This window comes from Amphiprion ocellaris, chromosome 6, assembly GCF_022539595.1.
Source record: "Amphiprion ocellaris isolate individual 3 ecotype Okinawa chromosome 6, ASM2253959v1, whole genome shotgun sequence".
NCBI lineage: Eukaryota > Metazoa > Chordata > Actinopteri > Pomacentridae > Amphiprion > Amphiprion ocellaris.
This window is the reverse complement of record NC_072771.1, coordinates 17,919,949-17,941,934: the sequence shown is the minus strand read 5'-3', so window position 1 is coordinate 17,941,934 and position 21,986 is coordinate 17,919,949. Positions and strand designations below refer to the sequence as shown.

Genomic DNA, 21,986 nt, shown 5'->3' with positions numbered 1-21,986 from the left:
CAACTTGTCAAATTACAAGTAAATGATTTCTCTTAGAACAAGCTGACCTGCATCACTGGCGTGGCAGACTTTACCGCAGTATGATTTTAGAGGTAGAGGAGAAAACAGTGGTTAGCACGGGCCCCTGGTTATGTAAACATGGTTTTGAGAACTAGTAGTCCTGCCGTGTCTTACTGTAAGGAGCTGTCACACACGGAAATGAATTATGTTGACATATGGCTGAAAACAACGGCGAATAGGCCTGCTATGCAATGCAATGAAGAATCATGCACTGCAACAGAGGAGAGGAGCCGGAGCTGTACCTTTGAGCCCTTCTTGACAGGTATGTAGTGTGACTTGACAGCTCAGTATTTCAATGATAAATGCAGTAGTCCTGGGACTCCCATTCACTAAACTCAAGAGTGTGTTGCTCCGATACTTCAAGGTCAACCGAATGAGCAGAACCACGCAGGCCACTAAAGACAATCTGTATTGTTTTCACATACAGAAATCGATTGTGAGATTAAGATTTCCAACTTTGGTATTTATTACTTACAGCCAAGTAAACTTTGGGTTGTTTTACCAGCAGTGATGTCCTCAAATGAAATACTTTCAACCCTACTGCTGAGAGTTTACTAATAATACTCCATATATTGACATATTTTGTTCATTATTCATATTGAAAACCAGACAGGTAACAGCAGCTTGATGTCCTCTCCTATTCTGTTAAGATAATCAAAAGCTGAACAGTTATTCTAAGCAATGACTCACCGGATAATGATTTCTGATTAATTTCTTTTCCTGAAGTTTCCTCCTTTTCTGAAGATTAATCTAGTCACTCAGTTCTGACTCATGAAGATGAATCATTTCCTGAGACTATTCCCGACTTTGTCCTCACCTTTAAGAACACACAGTGTTAAGAACATATAGGCTCTCATACCATCACTGGCTGATAGCAGGAGTATATTTTAACTGGTGCACCTAACTCAGAATACTGATATATACTGGAATAATGAGCAACAAACAATGCAAACTGAATAAAATGTGGTGAAAATAGTGCTTTATCATCAATCGTGTTATGTAAATCTGATCTGTAGTAAGAAAAGTGAGTTAAATTAACACAACAGTTAACAACTGTGTAACATCACTGTCAAAACACAATATACTTTGAATTAATCACCATAAAGAAGCTTCTACGTCAGAGATGCTGCTGATGTTTGTCTAATTCAAACCTACGCTGTCCAAAACACTAGCTTTTTGTTTGTTTCCTTTTAGTTCTGATATTAACCCACAATTATTTTTCTCATTTGTCTTTTCCTGCTTTGATCCATGACAAAGTATTCATGATTCATATCAATGTGGTCAAAGATAATGTGTAAATGGCGATCATTCAAAGTCCTGGATGGTGCTTTAAAAGGTGAAAAAATGGGAATATATAAAATATTTTGTATGCAAGACAAAAATGAACAACTAAGCTGAACAAAACTAGCATCAACCAGAAGCCATTGAAAGCACTTTTAGAGTTTTCCCAGAAAGACTGGAGTTTCCAACACCACTGGTGACTGCAGATCAGAATACACTGTCCTCCTGTTTCACTCATCAGTGTCCTGCTTCAAAAGGAGAGTAATGAAACTAACTTTAAAAACAAATGGAAGTGTGGGAGACATTTACCAACTGGATTTTCCAGGGGTATTGCTGACCGTTGCACTTACTTCAAATGTAATAGATTTGAATTGTAGGTGGGTTTCTCCCTGTTTTCTGTCTTTTTAAAAAACTGAACTGGCTATTAAGGCTCAGTGACAAGCTGGATAGACAACTCAGAACCGTTTAGAAGCTGTGTATTGATTCTCTGGTGTCAAGTTTTGGGAGAAATGACACTCACCTTGGTTGTTTCGGCTCCCGAAGATTATTTGAGCAAACCTATATGGACAACTGTCCTTTTGTTGTGACTTTAGGATCAAATCATACAAAACCCCTTATGTCAAAAGTTCAACATTAAGGCCTTTCATAGCTCAAATCCTCCCTTCAAACGTGTGCTGCCTCCTTAAAACTCCAGTGCAGCTAAAACATCCCTATCTGCACTGAGACATTCTTTATTCCTACATGGTTATCGTGAGAATCCCTTAAACTGAAGGCAACCCCCTTATTTTTCTCATGTTTTCCCTCCTTTTTCCCCCTCACGAGTCCGTGATCTCGCTGCTTATTGTGGAGGTGCGCAGTATATCTGCTGCCATGCACCCAGCTCAACAACTTGTCTGCTGCCATAGCAACTGCGGAGGAGCACGGAGCAGCGCCGCCTGCTTGTGCAATGGATGTCACTCGTGGCAACGGCCAATCAGAAGTTGCCATCCTTTTGTGCGAGCGGGTGTGAAGATGGAGGGATGGAGTGGGTGGGCTCTCGGCATCATGCATCTGCCAGTAATAGGACACGCGGATCGTCAGTCTTCGTCATTCTGCGCCGGGATTGGTCGAGGAGCTTTACTTTCCAATAATATAAACATGTCTACTGCTTTCCTGGCTTGAACCGGGGCTTACAGGGGACTATGCAGTTCTACATCAAACTGTATAAAAACTCTCATTACGTGTTTGCCTGTGTGCTCGCAGGGCTAAATCTTTATTATTGCTAGAGAATATGCACATAGCTGTACGTGCACGCGTGAGGAAACGAGGACACCCCGCTGCCGCCGCTGCAAGAAAGAGAGAGGGGACTCTGCCGTGCTTTCATCATTATAATCACCATCCTAAGTACTAGCTCTTAACATTTTGTTTTTCGGTGTTCAGGCGAGAAGTGACAAGAATATAGACCCCTCCTCTGCAGGGCGGAGCGTGCATTTTCATTTCGTATTTTGTATTTTTTTTTATTATTTTTTTTCTACCCCTGTTCCCAGCTCTGACACGTCTGCACTGAGTGAGTGGCATTGGCACACTGTCAATCGCTCACTACCGCTGCCATCAAACAACATAAAACACACACAGGCAGAGGCTGGAGCTCATAAATTTCAGCAGGGCGAGATATTTTTTTGCGCATCGCCTTTATACAGCGCTGTATCCTAATTAATTTCTTCTCGCTGTTTCTTTTTCTTTATTTAAAAAACCCCCCAGAAATCTCCCAACTTTTCTTTTTGTACATTTCATATTTTTTTTTACAGTCACATTTGGACGCCTTATGCTGCAGATTGTGTATTTTTTGTAAGCAAATACTGTCAGTTGACGCGGGAATCATTTCTTGCACATTTACACTTGGCAACACCTGCAAAGCCTCAGATTTTTGTTTGTTGTTTTTTTTTTATTTGTTTACATGTTTCCACATTGGATATTTTTGCTCGCCGGTGCTACGCGAAGAGGATTTGGACATTTTCGAGAGGAAATGCGCCGGGAATCCCATGAAGAGCGCTAATAAATGAGAGATCACCAAAGGAGCGTTTCTGTCTACACCAGCCGTCAAAGCCCCGAGAAAAGACAGATTGGTATGAGGATTCGTGCGGGATATGATGGACCGTCAATTTTGACAAAGAAGTTTTAAGAAGAAGAAGAAAGAAAAAAGATTTATGCGTTTTTCTACTTACACAGCCACGCGTTTTGGCACTTTGGATCGCGCGTAAAGCAGCGAGAGGACAGCGAGAACTTGGACACAAGATTTACGCTAAATCATCACCGCTGTAGTGTTCTTTTTTATATAAGAAAGGAAGAAAAGAAATCGCGTGTGCTCGCTGAGAAATCACACAGTCGTGCATCCTTTTTGTCTGCAGCACATGTTTTAGCCCATTTCGTATATGAGTTTTTCAATTTGTGTGGCTCAGTGCACAGACTCTTTAGCGGCTACCATGGACGATCAAGCCCGGATCATGCAGTCGATCGGCGGTGTCAGTCTGGCTGGCCACTCGGTACAAGGAGGCATGGCACTGCCGCCTCCACATGGACACGATGGGACAGACGGAGACGGAAGAAAACAAGACATTGGTGACATTCTGCATCAAATAATGACCATAACTGATCAAAGTCTGGACGAGGCGCAAGCAAAGTTGGTTGATTTATATGTTTTATTAACTTCGCCCCCAACAAAACGCTGAACGCATCTTTATTGAGATGTGGCCCCGCTTAACTTGAGTCCCCAGTGCATAACAATAGGCTGCTGGAGTGGCTTAAATGATAATCTTACACTGAGGTGTATTTATTGCCTCGCAAAGCTTTAACACATGAGAAAGTTGCCACTGAGGGAACAACAGCATTTTATTTAAAGTGCCTGAAGTGAACCTGAGTGAGGTGTTGTGCCGAAAAGTTTGTGTGCAAACATATGTCCTTTATAAATGTTCATACATTTGAAAAACTACAGCTGCTCTGAAAAATAACCATACCTTACAATCTGAAGAAACTGGGAGTAGTATTTAAAATAGAGTATTATCATTAGTCTTGTTAAAATAACATTTATTTTAATAGTTGTTTTTTTAAAACGTTGCAAATAATATCCATGCAGTAGAAAATTATAACTTCTGACAGACATGTGGGTTGAAATATTTCAGTGGCAACTAAACTTAGTAGCTCAAATAATCCATTTACTTGTTGATGTCTTATGTGAACTTATCAGTGAACTTATTTCAATATTTTATCTTTTCTCATACTGAAACAGGAAACATGGACTGAACTGTCACAGAATGAAACCAGCACTCTTCAGCGTTCTCTGTGAAATCAAAGAAAAGACAGGTAAGATTTCTGTGTTCAAAATATTATAATATCCAACTGTAAACTCCAAGAAAAAAAACTGTGCTGGAGACACAGCACAATATCACACTGGCGTTTTTACCTCCCGGTGATCCGGTGGCAGCCTGCGTCCAGGTTACAGGGGACCTCTGCCCAAATGAATCAATCACTTTTTTAAATATGTCATTGTGCCGTGCAGAAGTAAGTGCTGTTGTCACAGTAGCTGCAGTCGGTAGATTCTCTTTCCCCCGAAGATGCTCTGCAGGAGTGTCTTTTTCCAGCACTGGTTGCTTTGATTTTAAATAGAAAGTGCGCTCCAGCTTTCACCCTGAGCACCCTGGCACTGAACAGGATGGGGGAAATCCTGCAGCATATGCTCTACACAGCTAAGATCACACAGAATTCATGCTTTATAGCCTGACAACAATTACCACGCTTTCAGCAAATAAAGGGACTAAGCTCTCAGTCAGTAATTGCATTGCATCTGTATGCAGGCTCCTTTTCTACAAATATTCATAGGTAATCCAGGTAAAATGCAAGTGACAGAATATATTGTAGAAAATAATTTTTTAAAAAATACCTTTGAAGAAAAATTTTGCCTTTTATAAGCATCAAATCTGCAAAATTTTAAGACCACAATGGAAAACTTTTAATGTGCGTGGACACTTACACACAAGTATGTGAGCAACAGCTGAAATTACATATAATGTTTTTATTTATACCTTTTATAACTCCAAATTATGATAGTATATTTTTTAGAAATCATCTTTATCAGGACAGATTGATGTTTCTACACTTTTCCCACATATATACGAGACATATAATGAACGGCATCTCTTCAAATCCTTAGATGAAGACATCGTAGATTTTTAGTGACAATAGTTTTTATGTTTATTATGTGGAGTATTTATGTTTTTATCCAGTTGCTGAAACTAGAAACAATCTGCGGTGGAACAGGCACACAACTGCTGTACATATTTTTATTCTCCTTGTAATATGGACTATAGTTTTCATTTGAAGAAAAGTAAGGATTTAGAAAAAATAGAAATGTAGAAACCCCGATGACTTGTCAGATTTGTGACCTTTGTGCAGTTTATGAGGAAATTAGCTTGAAGGAGATCATAAAAGTTTATGAACTTCCTCGACACAGGTGGCGTCCGCGGGGGCAGCCAGAGGGTCCACAGTCTAGCCGAGGTGCTCTGCTGTGCTCCTGAGCCTGTTGAGTTGAGACAATGAAAGAGATGGAGCAAGAAAAGCAGAAGATGCAGATCATACAGCGCACCATAGCTCAGCTTTGATGTGAAAATGTTTCCCAGAACAAAAGCATGTAGACGGCAGTGTAAAAATACAGTCAGATGGGTGATTTTATTTTCAAACTTATGTTAAAATATTGCTCCGATTCCCAGTGAGTCTGCAAGTTAGTTTAGTCAGCTGTTTGTTTGTCGAAACTTACGGTTTGAATGTTTGAATGCTGCGATTGAAGCCCTCAAGTTCGAATAAGCAGCTCAAAGCAGCACGAGAAAGTAAAATAAAACAGATAAATGTTAAATAAATATGTACGTTTGTGAAGGAGCGCCTGGGAATAAGTGTGTGTGAGAAAGAGATGAGACAGACGAGGAGAGGGAGAACGAGCTTGTGTGTGTGTGAGTGTGTGTGTGTGTGTGTGTGTGTGTGTGTGTGCATGGTTAACCTGTGGTTTAGAGTCACAGCCTCCCCCTCTTAGCCATTGACAGAGCTCAGCTGGTCTGGTGGCCTTGTTGACCGGCTTGTTTTTCCAGCACACAGTGAGCCTTTCACTGAGTCCTGTGGCATCCTTCACAGGGCTTCCTTGGCCCTTTCATGTCTGCTCAGATGGCACATGGGACTGCTGTCTTTTTGCCACGGAACCCACCGCTGGCTGAAAACGACTTTTAATAATAAATTTGAAAGCGGTCCAAGAATCGTCAGTGTAATTACTGTGCGCATGTATCACGTTATCAGGACTTATTGTCTGCTGATCAGATGAATAGTGAGCTTCTTATTATTCTGTGATCAAGGTGGTGAGAACGATCCCAGTTTTGATTTTCTACTTTTTTTTGGAAAGGCGAGCTTAAAAAAAACAGTGCATTTTCTAGTAATAGTGAGACATTTTTGAAGACTTTTCAGGGTGTTTAGAAGTTTATGGCACTCATCTAACTGTTATTGTAGAGCCACGGCATATTTCTGCATTGCTAATGCCCTAGAAGTATTAATTCACTTTGATATGCTAATTAGAGAGCATTATGCAAGAAATGAGATTAAGTGGCAGCATGAAGTCATTTGCCTGTCACTAAATTGAGTGTTTTTAGCAGGAGGGTTTTTTTTTCCCCCTCAAATTTCCTTGGTTTTGCATTTAGATAAGCTAAATGTGAGATCCGTTTGGCAAGTGTTGTTCTTTGTCCTTCAGTGTGTGATGTTTTTCTTTTGGTCCAAATATAAAATCTGGGGAGTAAAAATCTCTCATATTTCGAACTGTTTCCGGACAAAGGATGCATTCACGTTGTACCTTTTCCCCTGTAGGCTGCCTGTGAAGACAATGCATGCATTGAGTGAAAATTGCCCGCCATTCAGATGAGTTTTGCAGTTATTCCTCTGTGCTGGGTTTGTTTTATCCTGCTGGCTACTCCCTTGTCTTGCTCTCATGCTTGGAAGAGAGGCTCACAGCAGCAGCAACAGCGGGAGCGGCAAGAATAACAAAGGTGAAAGATTACCTCCATATGGTATTTCTGACCAGGAAAAGAGAGGTTCTGTAGCAAGACTCCTCTTTGATGTGAGGTTTAATCAATAGAAAGAGATTACAGAAAACTATTACAGGCTAAATCATGGAGTGCTACAGAGAGGCTTAGCCCTCTCCACAGCTCTCTCAGCTGCATGGCGCTTCTTTTGGCTGCGTATTGACTTGTTGTTTTCCTGACCTTTGACTCATCAGGTTCAGAAACGGGGGTCTGGAGAGGTAGGGGAGGGAGGGAGGGAATGTGGCAGATTCAGGCTGATAAATGCTGCGATCCAGTGTTTAAAGCAGTGGATTAGGGAGGGACTGCACTCACAGGTCCAGCCAGTGTCGCCGTTTTGTTGCACATGTTTGATTTGGCCTCAGAAAAAGCGAAACATGCCTCGGCGTGTATGTTTACTGGGTTGTCTGTGTTATATGTAATGTTGAACTACGAAAGACCGTGTTAACTGAATACAGTTCAGGATGAGCCAGTAATTAACCACATGCAAGGCAGACTAAAAGCATTACCTGGAGTAAATAGAGTTAGGACTGAGGAGGTAAGCATTTTTGAAATCTACAGGGAACATTAATTTCAATGTTCCCTGACAAAGTTAATGAGCCCTCTCTTTTCAATTAGGTTATTAGAATTAATACTAATTTATTATTATTATTATTATTATTATTATTATTATTATTATTATTATTATTATTATTATTATTATTATTATTATTATTATTATTAGCATTTTGCCAGTTTCAACTAAAATAAAAGAATCCCTATAAAAAAAACTAGGGCAGTAAAAATATTTTTTCCCCTTTACTTTCCTACCTTATGGGTTTTCTTCATCCTGAAAAAGCTCCAGTAAATGCATGACAGAGAACAGAAAGCTATTCAGCAGCAGAGACAATTGACTTTGGCTGCTTTTTGTCTCACAGAGCCCCAGTGATGCGGCTGCAGTGACTAGATAGTGTTGTGCCGAATGGCTCGTGCACAGCTGGGTTCCTGACTGGCTCAATGGCAGGGCCACTAGTGCTTCCTCCTCTAAAGCACAAGGGGGACCGGGGAAGATGTGGCTATTATCTAAGTAGCTCCCAAATACCCTCCATTTCCCCATCAGCAAAGATGAAAAGAAGGAGAGCCAGACAAAGAGGACAGGGAAAAAAAAAGTATACATATCAGTTTCATTTGGAAGGGTAAATGCTTTTGTGCTGTGGAGATAGATGCCTCTGCAGCGGTGCTGGCTGGTATCTGCACGTACGGCTCCTCAAATCTGTTTCTTCTTTTTCTTTCTTTTTTTTCCTGTACTATGATCCAGTGCTGTCCCTCCATCTGCACACGTCTCCCTCTCTTCCCCCTCCATCGCTCCGAGCGTTTTCTGCGGGCTCCTGCGCGATCAACAGCTCATAATTGTTTTTTGCACATACGTTATGCAAATGAGTCTTTATGGCAACTGGCATAACAATTAGCATCCTCCAACAATATTTTAGTAGGTTAATTGCGAAATTTCTGAATTGTACATCTGAGTTGTTAATTAGGCATGACAGAGGTGGTGAAATAGTTATCTTCAGGCGGTGGCAGCCAGCAGAGGCTGCTTTGGATGCAAAAAGGAAGGATTGATTGAAATTAGTTTACAGCAGTAGGAGCGTGCCTGTTGGAGACTCTTTGCATGGCCCTCTTGCTTTTTGTGGCATCTGTTTGTTGCTGAATGTAAAAAAAAAAACATAGAAACCTGAAGCAGACATGAAGAGGGTGGATCAAATTATGACCCCCTGTAGAAACAGATTGCACCGTTGTGTCGATTTGAAGCAATGCTTGACATGAATGGAGTTAATAGAATGAAACGTAAGTGTCTTGTTGGCGTGAGTTAGCAAGAATTTCTTTTTTCCATGCATGAGTGGAGCTGAGCTGTTGTCAAAACAGCAGATCTTTGACCTGTCAGACACACTTAAGCCATTTTTTTTCCTTTTTGTTACAATATGAAGTTTTTTACTATTTAAAAAGAAAGTTAATGGCAGCAGCAGAATATTACAAAAAAAGGTCAAATTTGTGCCTCCAAGGTAATTTTTTGGAGCAAGAAAAACAAAACTGTCAACACGCATTAATGAAATACAAAAAAATAAATTTCTCTCTAATGTACTTATGAAGATGAAAACACATTATTTTATTTAACAGCTCATTTGAACTTGAGCTCTTTGTATTTATTTACAGCTGAAAACAGAAAGCACTGAGATACTTTGTTTTTTTTAACTTGAACTTTTCCCTGAGTCTCCTGTGTCATGATGTTCATTACCGTGTCACTCGATGGCCGAGTCTATGTAATGCCATAGAGCCGGTTATTAGTGTAAAAAGGGTTAGAGTGAAAGACTGGTGCAAAGCAAGTCCTCTCTCAGTAATGACTCTGCTATTTATAGGTCCCTATTTCATTAGCTCTAGTGTTTCAGGGAAGAGTTTTCCTCATGGGACAATAGACACCATGATGTTCATTTACTCTGTACACATTACATGTGGACAACTAAATGACCTGTCATTTGTTAGAGCAACAACACTGAAAACAATACGGCTTTGGCTCGTATTTTTTGCCTTTGCACGAGCAGTCTCTTCTGTGTTTCGACTTTTTAGTAGACAGACTGCCTGATTTTTCGTCTGTTTTTGTAGTGAGTGTATGCGTTACTCCGACAGGTGATGGAATTTCATAGTAACAGTGATGAAAGAATTAAAGTCAGAAGACAGTAAATGTACATGTTTTAATCTTATTCGTAATATTTTGACACAGTCTGCGTCTTGTTATGTGACAAAAGCGGAGCGATACATACTTGTCACCTTTCCTTTCTTTACACAAGATTGTTTTCCAAAAAAACAGAAAAAAGTGAATCTGTGCTGTCTTTTGCTCATTTGCAAGCTTGGAAATGAAGCCCCTCTTCCCATTGTTCCAGATGCCATTGTTCCACGTTTCATACATTAGAATGATATATTGAAGGCAGAAATGGGAAAAAGACTGCAATGCAATGAAATTTTAATCAGCGTCTTCTGCTGCTTTAATAAGGCAAATAATTCTTATTGGCTGCTGTGTTAAGATTTCTAATATTTAATTCATAACAAACCTTGCATTATTCTGCTGTAGCCCTAAGACAAGCTCTACTCTGCTGCCTGCTAAAAGGCAACTATGGGGAGAAAAAAAAAGATTCAAAAGGAAGTGCACAGTGAGCATTTTTCTTATCAGTCGTGGCATAAATATCACATTGTTTTGATATTGCCTGTGAATTTAAATATATATTTAAAAGAATTTCAAAATAACTGTGTTGCTGGAACTAATGAGGGAGAAACGGGGGACGCCACTGCTGGTGATCAATGGGCAAACACTTAAATGCCTCTCTTTGTAATATCGTCAGCGGTCAGTAAAGTACCGACCATTTGCTAAGCAGACCATCTTTTTATTTTCTTAAGTCCTTGAAGTCCATTTTTGTGTCTGAAGTAATGGAAAGATGGCGAGGGGCCAGCAGCTAGGTGCTGGCTCATGTTACAGTGAAACGGCGGGCCCTGTTTTCGTCTCTCGGTGAAATGGCTTAATTGGTGTCAGAGCCCCAGGGATAAAGGCCTCTTGCTCTGAAACACAGCCACACAGGCCCTGTCTTCCCTCAAACCAGGACGAACGGCCGACGTCTGCTGGTGAATGAGGACTAAGCCGTGGCATAACAATACCAAATGATGTTTGGGATGACAGAAATTAATATGCACTTGCTCCCAGAAAGCTGTGATTAATGACGGCGAGCAGGGGAATGCTGTCCCTCCTTTTGCTCCTCTTTGATGGGGATTGAAAAGCAAAAAAAAGAAGAAAAAAACTGGTTTCTCCTCTCAAGTGGAGGTCATCCAGAGTACATTACTGCTATTCTTCTTTTGCTTTTTCCTCAAGCAGGAGGCAGGACAGGACTGAACGCTTGTAACGAATTTTGGAACGATTCACTAACGCTGTGGGCTGAAGTGTTGTCCCATGACATGTGGCTCAAAGACGAGACAAGACACTCGCCTTTGCAAAGATATCGATCCACCGCTCATAATTTTAACTGTGATAATTAAGGGTTTGACTATCACACTGGCAATTCATATTTTTGGTCATCTGTGAGGATCATTTGACGTGATAATTTGTACTTAAAAAGAAGCACTTTTTATTTTAATAGTGGTTTTAATAAATGATGTTCTGATGCCGCCTTCTTTTCATATAGAATTTTATACACACCCATTGATTCAGAGCCAAACGTGTGAACAAAATGGTGGTGTGCTGTTGCCATGATAATGATCTGTATCTGTTGTGTCCTAGGAGGAGACACATGAATATTTAATTGTGTCTGCTAGAGAGATCCCCAGACCCTTCTGTTCATTTCTTACTTTCTCTAATGTGTTTCCACCCTCCCAGGTACTTCCTCTCTAAGTAATGGAGAATTAAAGCGCGCATTAAAATGATATAAATTGCAATGTAAGGGATTTCTAAGGACATTTGTCTCTGCACAATGCGGTTGAAAATTCAAATGGCAAGTTTTGACAACGGACATTCTGCTGACACGGTGTATTTGCCTCACGTTGGCTCCTCAAATAAGCATTTCCTCTGTCAGAGTGATTGATATGTATTAAGCATGCACTTTTTACATCACAGTGCTCTGGAAGATGATGTGGGTGCAAGGATATGAGTTTTAAACAGTGAATGAGTTCCCCTCATATTGATCTATTTGTGTTGCCGGAGTGGCAGGTGCTATACGAAGACTGTGTCAGCTTTGATTGTTTGTGTCAGTGATCCGAGCCGACACTGAGCTCTCTTACTGTTCGTCACTGCACTTGCTTCCTCTTGATGAATGGCAGCACACTGCACAGATCCTCAAAAAAAAAAAAAAAAAACCCTCATGTCTGCTGTCTCACCAACCCAGTGAATCAACATTGGGTTTCGGAGATTGTTTATCACTTGTGTATATATTTTTTTCATGCAAATTTTTGGGACGAAGCTGAAATGTCCAGAGAGTGAGTGAGTTTTTTAATGCAATTATGTAAAAGCTTTCTCTGTGAATGGGAGTTGTTGAGGGACAGGAGGTGTGGTTCTCTCTCCTTCTCTATGTATTCAAGTTTAGTTCTTAACCTGTGTGTGAGTGTGTGTGTGTGTGTGTGTGTGTGTGTGTGTGTGTGTGTGTGTGTGTGTGTGTGTGTGTGTGTGTGTGTGTGTGTTGGCAGGCGTGCTAGCTTGTGGCGTGAAGGTGAGCCTCTGTAAGTATGCAGAGCACGGCGGGCCTCGCACGGGTGCTGAAGGAGAGCATGGAGTGGCAGAGTTAATTTATTTAATGACTGAGCGTCTTATATCTCCCCAGCCCTGATTAGAATCCATGCTTGATGAGGGAAGCGATAGAGGGGTGTGCGCTGCCCCTAGGCCCTAGCACGTACGTTCACGGTTTTCTTTCTCCAGCGCCTATTTTCCCTCTCCCCAATCCACAGGGTTTTACAATAATAAAAAAAAATAAATAAAGAAGGAAAAGTGCACCAGAAATAGGATAATTCTACTTCAGTCTGCTGCGATATTTTGCGATTATGTCTCTACATGTGATTTTTTTTTTTTTTTTCACACTGACAGGAAATGCAACTCTGAGGCTGATTAAATGTGTGTGTATATTTGTGTGTTGTGTGTGTGTGTGTGTGGCGTGCTCCGTGATAAAGACGAAGTGCTGTGGAGCTCTATGAACGTGGGAAAGCCAAACAGAGTGTGTCACTTTGGCAGCACGGCCTGTCAGCATTGGGGAGCTGCAGTTGTAAAAACCATGACCTTCCTCTTTGCCAGCATGTCTCTTGCAGAGCCAAAGCGCTGCCCTGTAGATCTGGGCTGGCTGTGGGAGGGAATACAAACACAGAGAAAAGGACAGACAGTGGAAAAAAACGGTAAGAGCCATAATTGTGAAGAAGAGGAAGGGGGGGGCGGGTTTGGTTGAAGTAATGAAATACTTCTTGGAGCTATCATAACTGAGAAGGTGAGGGAGGGAAAGCGAGAGGACTAGCAAAGAGGGGAAAAATACTCCTCGGCTTCTAACATTTCCATGAGCCATCATCAGTAATGCCGCAGCAGCCTCACAAACCAGAAATTATTTCTTCAGGCGTCGCTGTCAAGTGTTATTCAAATAACACCAGCCTCACATTTGAATAACAGCCGACATTTTGAATTAATTAATCAGACAAGATAGTCTGGGCCTTTTCTCATTAGTCTACAGGTCAGGCTGGGGAAGATATATGCGCTGGTGATGATATACTTGTCTTTAATAGTGATTTATGGAGATTTCGGATTGTACTCGATTTGTCAAAGGACCCGGTAGCAGAAAAATAGAACAGTGTATATTTCATTACCTAATCTCTGATATGTTGCGTGATGCTAAAAGATACACTCCTGTTGTTCAGATACACGGGAAGCTCTTTTATATTCGCTGCTCTGGAGTGAAGAGGTGCACATGCACACACACACACACACACACACAGACACACATTTAATCTCCTCTCATACTGTGGACCTCTCTCATTTTACTTTTCCTATGCAATTAAGCGAGGGCTGTAAATTATAACTGTGCCGTACTTTAATTATCATGGTGTAAAAATAGAGTTCCTGTCTTTGAGAGGATTTCATTAACTTCCTGAATATTCCATGTCAGCTCAGAGAATCACAAGATTATAGTGAGGTTTGTGTTTAACATGCTCCACATCAGCCGTGTTATTTAGATGCTATTTGCAATTAAAAGTGAAAAACAACACAGCACAAGTAGGTTTACATATGAATATATATTCTATTTTTTATGGCTGCTGTGGTAGATTCACTTTAGTGTCGCCTGTTTACCAGCTGCTGTGTTATTTTGGCTTCATATAGGGTGGGGAGTTTGGTGATGGAGGTGTAAATGAAAATGTATGTTTTTAAAAGGGTAGCTAGTGCTGATGATGCAATGTCACCTGCTTTATGGGGTGTTAGATATAAATAAAGATGATCAATTTAGCAGCAGATATTTGTTGTTTTTTTTCATACGCAGGTTTTAATTATCCAAAGTACACATGCAGGACATGTAGTATGCATCTGTGATTTTATATGTGTGTGTGTGTGTGTGTGTGTGTGTGTTAGAGAGTGTCAGGAAGCTACGAGCTGTTGCCATTCCGGTGAGCAGCCCACACAAAATGCACCAACACCAGTGTGACAAAACATTCAAATAAATTGCTGTCAGGCTGCCGAAACACCAAGTGCAGCGATTTTTATCTGACATGTGGAAGACCCAGACATGCAGTCCTGACAAGTAACGCCAGAGCACCTGTGAGAGACGAACGATAAAAATCAGGATATGCCTGATCCTCGGCATAACAATACCTATCATTACGTGATATTATTACTCTTCTTTAAGAGAGAGCTCAAGATGGAAAGATAGCATGAACGCGTTGGCTTCTTTTAAGTCTGGATAATAAATGATCTCTGGCCGTTGTTTGTGTAGATGCACACAAATTTATGGTTAAATTGAATAATGCAGCCTGATGGCATATCAACAAGTATTAAACTGGCTTTTATATCCATGCAGAAATGTTTATTTATTTATAGAAAATTACCATGTTGTTTAGTTTGAACATCTGCACTGTAAAAAAAAATAAATAAAAATTACTAAAATATAATAAATTAACCCTCGATAGAAAATGTATTTATTAATCTCAGTTGCACAGGTAACCACCATAGAAAAAACATTGAAGATTTATATATATATTTTTAAATGACAAAACTTTTTTATATCATTATAATTTGTCCTGTATTGTTGTTAGTTACAAATTTGAACATGATAAATTCTGCGTTTTAGTTGTGCAGTTTAAATAGAATTTAGTGCGAAATCAACCTGCATGGTGGCACTGATTGACTTTGTTCCAGGCAGCACTGAGGCACAAATAAATACTAAGAGAGTCTGTGTTGCTTCACTTATTTTCATTGAGTCTACAAAATTGACTCAGTAATTCCTAAATCCAATTGAGAAGCGTTAAAAAATGCTTTTTAGAAATTCGGAGACAAAGAACTCACTGTGGAATGTGCCATCCATTCTCTACTGTATTGTTATTTTCTCCCTTATAGGTTACTAATGAGGAATCGGCCCTTATTATGATTTTAAGGATGAGAGAGGAAAGCTTTTAATTAATGATATGTAAATGGTTCTGAATTGATTATGTTAGAATATCAAGAGAGATGGGTAGAAGCTGTGGTGTAATATATTTTAATTAAGAATTAATTAAAAATGATGGCAATTTTATAGAGGCTCACAGAAAACAGAAGAATTTATTCTCTGTCACAAGTAAATCAGCCCTTGATTAAATAAACAGACACATGCTGTATTCATTGAAGAATTATATTTATATGTTGCCAGCAAGAATTATCGCGATTATTTAAAAAATAAAAGAAAAAAAGATCAGTGCGGTATGTCGGTGGTCGACCACAAGCTGGGTTCTCTGGGGTTAATGGGGATTTATCTCATTCCTAATTCATGAGATCCTCCTGGTCTGTGTTAGGTGGATCAATAAAGCTGTGTTTCCTTTTTGAATTCAGTGTCTGCAATTAGATTTGCAACCTGGAACACAATTATAAGTAAGACATGAATGCGTGTTTTTATCTCATGTGGCAAGTGAATGTGCCACCGCCGCCCCCCACCCCTCCCCAAAAGATATCAATCTGTTTATGAGGTAAAAAGATTTGTGTGAAAAAGATGACTCGTGACTAGATGTGGACCCTAGTTAACCTTTTTAATTGCTATCTGCTTTCTTTCATTCATTCTTTCGGGGCACGGGGAAACAGAAGACGTTAGGTGCATTAACGGTGTGTGCCACTATTAAAGGGAGAGAGGTCTTTGTTTTCTGCTAACGGTGGCATACATGCTCTGTGCTAAACTCCGCGATCAATGGCAGAGAGGCTGCTATCACAGCACTCGGAGCAGGCGTAGCTCAGGGGGGAGGGAAGGGGGGTCCCTGGTGGTTCATTTTGATTGGAGCGCGGAGTTTTGTGTTGAAAGGCGAGGGAGAGACAGGCTGTTGGAAGCAAATCCCCGCGGATCAGTTAGAGCTTTGCAACAAAAACACCTTGATATTCCTGGGAACATTTGCTTAGGAAAAAGGATGAATTTAAATAAACGGGCAACGAGAGAATGAGATGATCTAAAGCGTTTCTGAAGGTTCGCATGTTCAGACAAAGCTTCTGGATCTCAGACTTAGAATTAATTTAGAAACCACTTTTCAAATCACAGCAAAGGGTAAAAAAAAAAAAAAGAAAAGAAAATTAATGTAAGTGTGTTTTGTAATGTGACTGTGGCGATGATGGTTCACATTCCAAAAATAAATAAATTAATAAAATTTACAATAGGAAGAGGGTTTGAAGATGGTGTTAAGTTGATTATGCTGTGGTTTGACTAGTGGACAGAGGCAGTGTGTGTGAGCAGAGAGCCTTTATGAGCTAAGCAGTCTGCTATGGGTGGAAGGGAGGATGTGCTGCTTGAGATGGAGGGAGTGTTGAATGGATTATTAGTCTGAGTCCCCCCATACCAGGTCGCATGTAAAAGTTTAGAGGCATCAGTCAATTGGACACACATCAAACGTCTGCATATATACACATGCAGGATGCGGAGAGGGACGTGCATTAAGAAAAACACACAGGGGCCCAGATGTGCATGCATGCATATATACAGTGCATGCACACCAATGGCTGGCTGAGCATCTTCTTTTTGACACCTGCAACTAGTTGCAATACATCACTGTCAGGATCGCTTTCTCTACCTATCCACATTTGCGCGTTAGTTATCCGTGGAGGCCTTCGTCAAAAAGTTGAGCAGTCTTGACATCAGCTCCCTAGTGGGAACAGAAAAGGTGAAGTTGTGCTGGGAGGTGCCACGGCGGGTGTCATCGCCGGCTGTATTCTCTGCACCCAACAGCACCGTAATGACAACTGAAGACCGAAATGATGCTTTAACATACAAATATTATGCCACAATTAATTCTGCGGCTGACGCGTGCAGAAGAACTGAGAATGGAAAGCATTTTTGTTTTGCCGCTGCTCTTTACACAGAAGTTGCACGGAACGCTGCGCAGTGCGTGTGCTATTTTTGTGAAGTGAAGGGAATGACATAATAAAAAGCCAGGTTGAGGTTTATTTTGCTTAGGGCCTCTCGTAGTGAATGTATGTGCTCGTGTAATTTGACAGTGAGTTTGGCTCTTGAGGAGGAAGTGAGGGCACGGCGCCTCCTGGGTGAGCTCACTGTGGAGACGAGGAGAGGCTGCCAGTGGCACTGCTAGCGGTGAGCACCAACAGCTCCGGCCACGACAGAGAGGAGGTGGGGAGTAGTGGGTGGTGGTGGTGGTGGTGGTGGCGGGGAGGGGGTCAGCATCTGAACTGGCTGATGGGAGCCAGAACATGAAACAATGCCGGGGGAACGTCTGGTGGGTTCGCTGCACAGAATTACAAGCGAGGGAGCAGGCCTGCTGAGGCAATTACAGCTTAATGGGGTCATTTGGAAGGCAATTGCCAGGGGTTAATGTAGTATGGAGAGATGAGGTGAGATTGAAGTGAAATTTTTGGCTAGAAAATGTGTTCAAATGAAAAGGGAGCAGGCAGACAAGTCGTGCACTGATGGGGTGGGAGGTTGATTGGGGGAACTGGAATGCAGGCTTTCACTGCCACACAGAGAGACATGAGGCCTGACCGCTTTCACTCGTATTCACAGCAGTGCAGACAAATGCACATGCACACAGGTGCTTTTGCACTCTTTCTCCTTCTGGCCTCTCCTTGCTTGCCCAGACTGCGAACAAGAGCTCCACTGTTTCACTTTGCTGCTGAACACCGGCTGTATTACTCACAGACAAGCCCAGTGGAGGGTTTCTTTTGTCTTGAATTACCTGTGATATCAATCCCTGCGTTGGGAGCGCCAACCGTCAGGATACAGAATAGAATGCAAAGCTGTTTTTAAGTGATACAGAGAAAGATGTGTCAGATAAACTACAAGAGGCACCTTAGAGAACGGAGATAAAAAGGATCATTATACGCTGTTACGTTAGCCAGTTCATTACCTTAATTGCCCAACATAATCCGGTGTTGGAAGGGTGCACTGGAGCTTTGGGAAGGAGGTTTTGCCAGGACCTCCTAGCCCAGGTCTCATCTCCCTGATCCCCTGATCTGCAGTAAGCACACTGATCATGCTAACGCTAAACTTTGATCAAAGCCAAACTTATTTAAGGTCAGCCATGTGAAATCTCCTGGGAGCTGCCGTGTGCGCCGAAGCGGACTGCAGTGCAGGAAGTAGTACAGCGCTGTGCCTTGCTGCTGCTGCCTGTGACCGTGCTGGATCACTGGACAGCAATAGCATTATCATCAGCCCTTTCAAGTCTTCAGCATTTTTACGCGATTATGCTCAACAGTGGAACTTAGCATCATCCACGGCTGGAGATTCCTTGAGAGTGCGTTCTCACTCCCTCTCTCACCCTTCTCTGTCTGTCTTTCTCTCCTTCTCATTTTCTGTCATCTCTGTGAAGTCTATGCCTCCCCTCCCCTCCCCTCCCCTCTCCTCTACACAGGGTTTTGGCCAAGAGCCGGCCACTTCACTGAGGCAGATTTTCCCAGGCTCCCCAAAGGCTATTTTACCAGGATTCCCATTAGGTCTTTACCCATTACCAATGTTCCAAATCATTTACAGAAGAATCTATTTATTTTATGTAGTAATGGATTCATTTGACATGGCTTTCTGTAATGAAACCCTGCTTTTAACACGCCACCTTCCCCCAGTTGAACCATTTCTTCGGTTTATTTTTATCTGTTACAGCCACAATTGTCTCATGTATGCCTCGGATCATCTCCACACTATGCTCTCCATCATAGTACAATATTGTACAATGTAGAGGTGGTGGAGCATTGTGTCAGTGCTGCAGGAAAAACAAGTATGATGCAACTGTGTTGTCATTTTAGAGTGACAAATAGACTGTGGCAGACCATCAGAAAGGGGAAGAGAGTGGAATGGTGTCGCTGACAAACTGCTATGACCTTTGGGTCCTTTGGCCTCCAGAGTGCAAGGCACATACAGTGTTTACCTCAGGTCAGCAGCAGCATGAACATACTGGTCCCCCATGGAGAAAAGCCTGTTACGCTCATCACATTTCAATTGTCAACATCAATGATCAGATAACCTTTAGTCAAAGTGGATGCATGTGTTTGGAAAATGATTTTAAAAAGTAAGGGGACGCTAAATGTCTTTTTATATTTTAAATTACTACTATTTTGGCCATGTTAAATCATACTTAATTCACAAACGGTCCATAAAGCTTAAAGCCTCTGTAACAGCAAAAGAGAAGCATGATGCCTGGAGCTAGAACACACTTCTCCTTCCCTTATTCCATGTCACCAAAGCATCCCATCAAAGCCTGCCTCCTTCCTGTTGTAAGGTAGGAAAAAAAATCAATGCCGCAATCTTTTCTTTTTGCCTCCTCCAATCCGTAATTGAAATGGAAAATCAAATGAACGGCAAGCAGATAATTGTTTTATCAATATTCCTTGCCTGCCCTACAAGGGTCAGTGCAGAATGATCATGAGTCGGGGATATGACGAGGACAAAATGTGAAATTGAACAGCTAGGAGGCAATAAATCAGCCTTGACAACTAAGAGTGACCAGCATGTAGCTGCAGCAGGCAGCTCTCCCTTCAGAATTTGTCCTAAAGCTGTCTACACTAAATGGGGAATATTCATCTCATTACTGTTGCACTTAATATTGCTATCAAATATTATTCTTAGAGTCCAGACGGGAAGTCAAGGTCATCCGTGCTATTATTGTTGTCATTGTTAGTGTGTGATATTGAGAGTATAATGGAGGGCAATGCCATATGGTCTGCTGGGCTTATGAAGAGGCAAAGAATAAATTCATTAGTACGAGTTGAGGAAAGTGGTTTGCTGTTTGGTTTGTGGTCATGACTGTTACTGCTACTTTAAATGGCTATGAAAATGTGAAGCCAGCAATACTGTGGCATAAAAACACTCAGCCCCAATAGTAACATTGCCTTTGGCCAGATTTTATGTTGGGTAGTTGCTACAATTGTCAGGTTTCACTGAGTGCTCATGTCTGTGGTACTTTGTGTTAGCTGAAGACAAAAGGAAAAGAATGAATAAAATGAAATATTAGAAATAAATCAATAACCCTGTTCACAAAAGTGACGTTAACCAGTTAAAATATGTTGATTTTCTCTTTTTTCGAGCTAAAACAACAGTCTAAATTCCAAAAATGTTCAGTTTACCAAGATGTAAAACAAAGAAACTCTTCATTTTTTACAAGCTTTAGCTATGATGGCGATCAGTTAATCGATTAATGATTAGTAGTTTCAGCTTTATGATAATGCATGCCAGCTTATTTTTGCTTCTCCTTTATTTTGTATATATATATATATATATATATATATATATATATATATATATATATATATATATATATATATATTTAAATAAACCCATTGTTGCAGCTTTCTAGGTCTTGTAAAAACTGCAGATAAAACTGTTGCCAGAAAATCGACATCTTAAATCATGTGACGTCCCTTCCCATCTGGCTCATCCAGTTGCAAGGCATTGACAAAAATATGAAATTGATTTGGTTGAAGGGTGTTAAAGAGCCGACAGGAGAATGTCACAAACAATGAATGGTCACAGCTTGGAGGAAAATCAATGACAGAGGTTGAAGCCAGTCTGGAGTGCTACTTGGCAGTATTACACTGTTCCTGGAAAAGAGCTGTCTTCTGGCCTTGGTTGTCTGATCAAATGGAAAACTTGATCGTTTTAATGATGGAGGATACGATAAAGCTGACAGCTGAAATCCAGACACCGAGGCAGAGATTGTTTGACTTCAGTGTAGGTGGCAGCTGCATGCATTGTTTGAAATTCATTTTTAATTTACTTCTGCAGGATGTCTTTATGTATATATCCGTGCTACATATGTGTACGTGGGCTCATAGTGCAGAACCACAGTGACTCTCCAGTAGCTTGTGACGCAATAGTTGTCACCTTGTAAAGCATATAGGTACCAGAACGTGTACATTATAGTATGTGCGGCACAATCATACATTTCTGAGATATGTGACAGCATCGCTCCATAAATCATACTGGCCTAGAGTCAACAGATGGCGAAAAACTCTGTGTTTTTCGAGTTGTGTTAATTTTACTGTGTGGATTATCATCCTTGAAACGAAAAAAAATGAATTGGCGGAGTGTCTTTCAAGTGGACAAAGTGATGAAAATCCCCCCCTACTTTGTTGGGATTGCAGTTGTAAGCTTTGCACCATATGCTACTTTCCTCTTTAGCTGGGATTATGCCATCATTATTGCTGATAAAAGCTGTTTACTGCCTTGGCTCCAAATCGATGCTCGGGGCGCTCTGAAACTGGCATTCCCTCTCCAGAAGAGTTCATTCCATGCCAGCTGCTCAGGATTCAACCCCCTTTTGTTTAAGATTTCACAGTTTTTTGTAATGTTTATTTTCTATTTAGTCCCCCCCCTCCCTCACGTACAAGTTTTTTTTCCCCTGCATTAGCATATG

At 41.0% G+C, this 21,986-nt stretch overlaps 1 protein-coding gene across 8 annotated transcripts in view; it reads left to right on the top strand.

Moving 5' to 3' along the window:
- Positions 1-2,474: 2,474 nt before the first annotated feature.
- Positions 2,475-21,986, top strand: part of pbx3b (pre-B-cell leukemia homeobox 3b) — a 57,641-nt gene continuing 38,129 nt past the window's right edge. Inside the window, exons 1-2 of one of the 8 annotated variants that reach the window (XM_023295468.3) lie at positions 2,475-4,000; positions 4,601-4,680. In XM_023295468.3, coding sequence (XP_023151236.1) covers positions 3,753-4,000; positions 4,601-4,680 — 328 coding nt within the window. In that variant the 5' untranslated portion in view covers positions 2,475-3,752. The remainder of the gene's footprint in view (positions 4,001-4,600; positions 4,681-21,986) is intronic. The other 7 variants (XM_023295546.3, XM_023295622.3, XM_023295759.3 and 4 more) reach the window with 7 other exon arrangements.